We start from the raw sequence: 6,562 nt of genomic DNA, 5'->3' as shown, positions 1-6,562 counted from the left end.
GGGGGTGGGTGGTGGCTAAAAGGCAAAGGCTAACTGTCTGCTCCTTCCTTCCCCTTCAGCTTTAAGTGAGGCTCAGACCGGCCCGGACTGGCAGTCGACCGATGCCACAGCTCCGCTCACTAACTCTTCCTGAGGGCGCCACCAACTACCCTTCCATCTGGGAGCCCCCAGTGGGGCTGGGAAGGGGGGCCATAACCTGTCAAGCTCCTGCCCTGACCGGGCCCCTAGACTAGAGGGCAGAGGTAAATGAGTCCCTATCCCCACCTCCAGTCCCTCCCTCACCAGCCTCACCCCTGTGGTGGGCTTTTTAAGAGGATTTTAACTGGTTGTGGGGAGGGAAGAGAAGGAAGGACCGGGGATTTGGGGGGGGGCGGCATGAGGACCTCCTACCCCCTCAGGTCCCTCCCCTCCCCCCAGGTCTCCACCTCCTCCAACCCCCCTCCCCTCCTGTATCCCTTGTAAATAGAACCAGACCAGCCCTTCTCCTCCTCTTCCCTTCCCTGGCCCCCGGGTGTAAATAGATTGTTATAATTTTTTTCTTAAAGAAAATGTCGATTCGCACCGTCCAAACTGGCCCTTTCCCCTCCAACAGCTGTGTCCCCACCTCCTGTCCTCTGCCCCTAAGGCCTCCTCCCTCCTCTCCCCATCCTGGAGGGCAGGGGCAGTGGGGGAGCCCCTGATGTCTTAGTTTCCACAGTAAGGTTTGCCTGTGTACAGACCTCCGTTCAATAAATTATTGGCATGAAAACCTGCTTGCTGTCTGGACACCTGTTTTCACAGAGGTGAGGGAGGTTCCTGGGGGGCTCTCCTGGGACAGGTGTGGGCTGCATCTCAAGCAGGGGAACAGGGTGGGATGAACCCAGGCTGGCCCTGGCTCAGGTGCCCAAGCTTCCTGTGCTCCAGCCCTCCTCTGCACATGTGAGGAGCTAGCTCTGGCTTATCCACTGCAGCACAAATCATCTGCTTCCACTGAGGGAGAGAAGCACTGTCATTCCCAGGTGACTGGTGAGAGAAGTGGCCATCAGATAGGTCAAGGCCACAGAGTATAGGTGGCAAAGTCAAGGTTTGAACAAAGGGCTCCCTATCTTATAGCCTGAGCTACCTGCCACTTCAGGGGGACACAGGATGATTGATGGGGGGTGGGTCACTCAGGCCAAGACAACCTTGGTATAGACTCTTAGTGGGCATGGATGGGGGCAGAGGAGCTGTCCCCAAACCCTAGCAGTTCCCCAAGCCTTCATTTCCGTCTTAAACAGGGCCCCACCTGGCCCACCTCTTTAGGGACGCTGGGAAGTGGCAACCCTGGGAAGGCTGTCGCAGAGAGTATGGTTTTTTCCTCTTGCTTTGAAAACGTGCTGGGCCCAGGTGGTGGGGCCATGGGCAGAGAAAAATGGCATCTCCTCCACATGGTGCCAATGGTAGGCGAGGGCAGGAGGCCCTAGAAGTAAAAGGGAGCCTGGACAGGAGCAACTGACATGTCTTCCACTGGACTCCATTTGTGAAGAAAAAGGGAGAAGAGTGTTGAACATACCCCAGAGGGTGTTCAGGGACTGTTCTGCAGCATCTGGGCTCCGCTGTCTGCGTAGGCAAGCCCCAGGGGCATCTGCATACTGCCCAGAGCAAACCCTGGCCCGCCCTGCTCAACACCATCCAGATGTCACCTTGTCTGTAGGATGAACACATACAGCAAGTGGACTGGGTAAGAGAGGGAGGGTTGGTCTGGACAAGGGGCTAACCTCGGGCTCCTGGGGACCCCTTCAGGCTGCTCACACCCAGTGGGCCATGAGGTCACTGAGGATGCCCTACACCCTCCTCCCACCCCCATGGCCTCTGCCCAGGTCTGGCTCCATCCTCTACTTCCCGGACCATCTCCAGTTTCCCCTGCCCCACCCTGATGCCAGGGAGCCCTAACCCCACCTATGACCCTCACCCCATCCCACCCCCCACACTGCCCGAACTTCTTAGCCTGGCTTTCAAGGCCTTCCCAGGTCTAGGCTTCCCTCCTTCCCTGCCTTGTCGCCCCTCCTCTGCCCAGCCTCCCTCCCAGACAGCTCAGCTGCAGCCACATCCTGCTGCACCTGTCTGAGCACCCTGGTCTGCGGAGGCCTGAGACAAGCCTTCCCGATGGACCTGCCATAAATCATCTACTTTCATTTGGAGAGGGAAGGATTGTCAACCCAGGTAACCTTTGAAAAAGTTGGGGATTCCTTCCTGTTGCCAAGACTTTTTATCTTTTGAGGCCCCTTAAACCCCAATTGCTCTGTGACAATGGCTCACTTTTCCTCCAGTTACCATGACTCCTCCTCTGAGCCCCCGCCCCCTGCAGTGGTTTCACGTCACAATCAGTTCACAGCTGTATCAGTTACAGATATGGGCTAAAAGGACCATATGGATTCAAATCTTGGCCAATGCCCCTGCCCAGCTATGAGATCTTGGGTGAGTCTCTGTCTCCGTTTTCTCACTTGGGATAATACTGAGATCACCTCACAGGCCTGCTGAGATCATTATACATGTATAGTGCTAACTGCAGTGCCTGCCATGGCCGGGCAGTCAAATGTTTGCTGTTATTGTAGTTGTCAATAACTGGACGACCTCCAAGTATACCAAGAACTCACCCTCCTTGCGGTGCTGCCTGCCTGGAATATTTTCTTCGTCTTCCACTAGCAGATTTCTACTTTTTCTTCAAAGATTAACTCCTTTAGGAAGTCTCTGACTCCTGACCTACCATGGAGGTTTGTTCCCTGCTCTGGGATCCTACTGTCCCTGCACATCCCCGCTGCAGCTCTGAGGGTCCTGGGGCTGAGATCCATCTGCCCCGACCTGGGCAGGGCAGAGGCCTGATTCATCTCTGGCCCCCAGCACACGGGAGGGAGGCCTTAGAACACCCAGGCTGAATAAATCAACAAAACATTCAGAGAGCAAGGCCATCTGTATTTGTGGGTGTTCCTCCTACCACACTGCGTGGCTCCTGGGGCAGAGTCCATGTCTGACTCATTCCTGGGTTTCCAACATCACCCACCTGCAGCTGAATACCAAGGTACCTACAGATTGCCCTCCACGTTGTCAAAAGTGAGATCAAGGAAGCCCAGAGAAGTCAAGGGCCTTCTTCCACCAGGCAGAGCCAAATCCTGGGAGCCCAGAGTCCAGAGAAGGCTAGGGCTGGGGGGACAAGCAGAGGATGTGAAGAGGTATGTGACAGGGCCCAGCACAGAGCTGGCACATGGTTGGGGCTCAGGAAAGGTTACCTGATGTTGCTGGGCACCAGGGTGATGCAAAGAGCCTTGCAGAACCCCGCTTTGCAACGCAGTGGGGTGACCGGGACACATCATATCATGTCTCAGAGCTTCAGCGTCCCCTCAGGCAGAAAAAGGTGACGCCTGGTGGGGCCATTCTGAGGAGTAAGTGGGTAAGAGGCCAGGGTGGGTGAATGCTGGCACCCGGTGAGGTGCCCACACTTGATTCTGCAACCAAACTCTTTTATTGTTGCTCTTCAGCTGTGTCACACAAAGGCCGTGTCCAATTGCAACAGCCCGCTCGCTTCAGTGGCCCCCAGTGCCGCCTGGCACAGCTGCAGCGTGTCCACAAGTGCCAGTGGCTGGGATGTCTCGATGATGGCAATGGTCTCCCCGAGCTCGGTGCACATAATAGTCTGCTGAGGCTCGGGGGGCGGGGGCGGGGCAGGAGGGGGTGATCTGGGAGGCTGCAGTGTCATCGTCCGAGCTTGGGCGTGGACCCGCTGATGCAGTCGCAGGCCCGCCATGGCACGGAACCAGCGGCCGCAGGTCCCGCAGTAGTAGGGGCTCTTGTTGTAGAGACCGGTGATGGGGAGGCGGGGCGCACGGGCAAAGGCGACTGGCCGCAGGTGCAGCCTCCGGTGCTGCTGCAGGTTAGAGCTCTGCGTGAAGCGCTTGCCACAGTCCAGGCACTGGTAGGGACGCACACCCGTGTGGGTCAGCTGGTGGCGGCTGAGGTTGGCCAGAGAAGCAAAAGTCTTGCCACAGGAATGGCACTGGAAGGGCCTCTCGCCCGTGTGCGTCCGCAGATGGTTGCGCACATGGACCAGCTTCTTGAAGCCCTTGCCGCAGACACCACAGCGGTGTCGCCGCTCAGGGGGCCCATGGACCGCGCGCCGGTGCCGGGAGAGCCGGGAGGCAGAGGCAAAGGACTTGGTGCACTGCGGGCAGGGCAGCTGGGCAGGTGGGGCAGGGGGCAGTGGGGGGGGCGTGGGCTCGGCAGGAGCCGGGGAGGCGGCCACTGCCGCCGCCGCCACCGCCATGGGAGGTGCCCCGCTCTTGCCGGCATGAGTGCGCCGGTGGTAGAGGAACTTGGTCATGTTGCTGAACGTTTTGCCGCAGCGGCAGCGGTGCAGTGGGTTGGCGGTGTGGGCCCGCCGGTGGGCCACCAACGTGAGTTCTGTGCTGAAGCCACGGCCACAGTCCACGCAGAGGTAGCGGGCTTCGCCGCGGTGCAGCCGTAGATGCTGCTCCAGTGAGGCTGCTTTCTTGAAGACCTTGGAGCAGGTCGTACATTCGTGTGTGCCACCAATATGGGCCCGCCCGTGAGCCAGAAGCCGGTTTGCCGAGCTGAAGCTGCGCTGGCACTGGCTGCAGTGGAAGGGGTGAGCTGCTGATGCTGGGCCACGGGACGCCCGCCGGTGGCGCCGGGGTGCCCCTGCTGAGGTGCAGCGTTGAGGACAATCCCCACAGCCCTGGGCCTGGCCGGCTGTGGACTTGTCAGCTCCCTTAGCATCATCACCCACCTCTGCTGCTGCCTCTTCCTCATCCTCTGTCTCTTCGTCGTCACCTTCTTCAGCCTCACCCTCCTCCTCCTCCTCCTCTAGCCCGTTGTGCTCTTCTTTCTCTAGGGAGTCAAAGTGAGTGCCCTGGTGCTCCAAGAACTCCTCAGGGGTGGTACACAGGGCAGAGCACTCAGGACACTCATAGGGCTCCATCTTGACTTCGGGTGGAGCAGGGGGTGGAGGTGGGGAGGGGAGGGGAGGCAGAGGAGGCGGCACCGGAGGTTTAGCTGCTGCCGCAGCAGAAAGGTGCCGGGCCTTCCGATGAGCCACCCACAGCTCAGGCGAGGGAAACAGCTCCTGGCAGTCTCCACATTGGTACTGGATCTGGCTTGCAGACTCCCGCAGGTGGGCATCCTGGTGGGCCAGGAGCTCGCTGGGGGAGAGGATGAGCTGGCTGCACTCACCGCACTGGAAAGGCCCATCCTCAGTGCCTGGCACCAGCTCCGGCTCCAGGCCGGTGTCCTGGGTGGTCAGCGCCTCCTCCTCTGTGACAGTGGGCACATGCTGCTCCTGGTGTGACAGGACTTCTTCCAGTGTGTTGTAGAGGCTGCCACATTCAGAGCACATGAACTGGAAGAAGAGGGATGAGGCAAGGGCCTCCCCAGCTGTCATCTCAGTCACCGCCGTTAACATCTCCATTTTCTCCCCTAACGTTGGTGTTGACATCTCCACCGCCCCTGGTGACATCTGTGTTGGCATCTCAGCCACTTCAGCTGCCTCAGCCACCACCTCTGCCATTGTGCGAAAGGCAGCACCTGGAGAAAGAAGAGAGTGCCTAGTGAGACCAGGAACTCAAGGGGAGGGGGGATGTCTCAGGAGTTCCCTTGCCCATCCCATCACTCACCAGCCTCTAACAATCAGCAAGTCTGGATCCAATATTTATATCTCAGTCTTCAGTGAGCCTGTGACCCTGTAGCTGAACTGCACCCCATGGCAGCCAGGTATCTGCAGAAGAGAGACAGCCCTTCTCAGTCTGGCCTCTGATGCCACCCTCCTTACCCAGAGGGCTGGCCACACCCTTTCCAAGAACAGAATGTGTCTTTTGGGGTCTCTTGGCCTTGGCCTGTGCAGTTTCCTCTCTGTGCAGCATCTTTCCTCTATCTACTTGTACACAGAGAGATGTAGCAAGGTGCTTAAGAGCATAGGCTCTGGACAAGACTGCCCTTGGGTTGAATCTGAGCTCCACCACTTACTTCATCTCTCAGAGACTGCATTCTCATCTGTGAAATGGACTAAAGGTAGTACTGACCACAAAGTCCCTGGTACTTTGTAAAGCTTAGATAGAACCATTACTTGTAATTCTCCAGAAGTGTTGTTTCTGAACCCTAAGTCTTTGATGCTGCTATTCCTTCTGCCAACGAAGTTCTCTCTTCTTTTCTAGCAAACTCTACATCCACAGGGTGGTGGCCACTCCCTCCTCCTTGGGGTTCTTACGGTATACCGTGCCACCTCCATCATAGCAAATATCATGAACTTGGGACAGAGTCTGTGCTCCTCACCAGACTGAGCCTGCCAGCAGGGCAGGTCTGATTTATTGTAGGGGCTGCTGTCACCAACAAAGCCACTGACCAAGGACAGGGATTTTAACTTTTGAACTTCCCTCTACGTGCCCCACCTCTCCCTCTACAGGTGTGGGCTCAACCTAACGCAGGCCCCTTCACACAACAGGGGCTCAGAGTCCCTACAGCAAATGACTGCCGCCCATGCAGGCCTAAGCAGTAATTTTCCAAATATAATCCCCACCACCTCCATTTCTTCTTTAAC

At 57.7% G+C, this 6,562-nt stretch overlaps 2 protein-coding genes across 2 annotated transcripts in view; one reads left to right on the top strand and one right to left on the bottom strand.

The window, feature by feature from the left end:
- Positions 1–752, top strand: part of GSK3A (glycogen synthase kinase 3 alpha) — a 9,716-nt gene extending 8,964 nt beyond the window's left edge. The window contains exon 11 of the mRNA XM_007458602.1: positions 60–752. Within this exon, the coding sequence (XP_007458664.1) occupies positions 60–133 (74 nt within the window). The 3' untranslated portion in view covers positions 134–752. The remainder of the gene's footprint in view (positions 1–59) is intronic.
- Positions 753–2,911: 2,159 nt separating this feature from the next.
- On the bottom strand, positions 2,912–5,743 carry ZNF526 (zinc finger protein 526). The gene is made up of 2 exons (XM_007458601.1): positions 5,643–5,743; positions 2,912–5,553 (listed from the first exon to the last, which is right to left on the bottom strand). The coding sequence occupies exon 2, from the start codon at positions 5,534–5,536 to the stop codon at positions 3,500–3,502; it is 2,037 nt and encodes a 678-aa protein (XP_007458663.1). The 5' UTR covers positions 5,537–5,553; positions 5,643–5,743; the 3' UTR covers positions 2,912–3,499.
- Between the last annotated feature and the right edge of the window lie 819 nt (positions 5,744–6,562).

The sequence above is a fragment of the Lipotes vexillifer genome, unplaced genomic scaffold (genome assembly GCF_000442215.2).
Source record: "Lipotes vexillifer unplaced genomic scaffold, Lipotes_vexillifer_v1.1 scaffold371, whole genome shotgun sequence".
Lineage (NCBI taxonomy): Eukaryota > Metazoa > Chordata > Mammalia > Artiodactyla > Lipotidae > Lipotes > Lipotes vexillifer.
Note: the sequence above shows the minus strand (reverse complement) of the source record. Positions and strands in the feature narration are given on the sequence as shown.

Excerpts from the sequence above, each read along its gene's own strand:
- ZNF526 (XM_007458601.1), bottom strand. The coding sequence starts at position 5,536 with ATGGCAGAGGTGGTGGCTGAGGCAGCTGAAGTGGCTGAGATGCCAACA.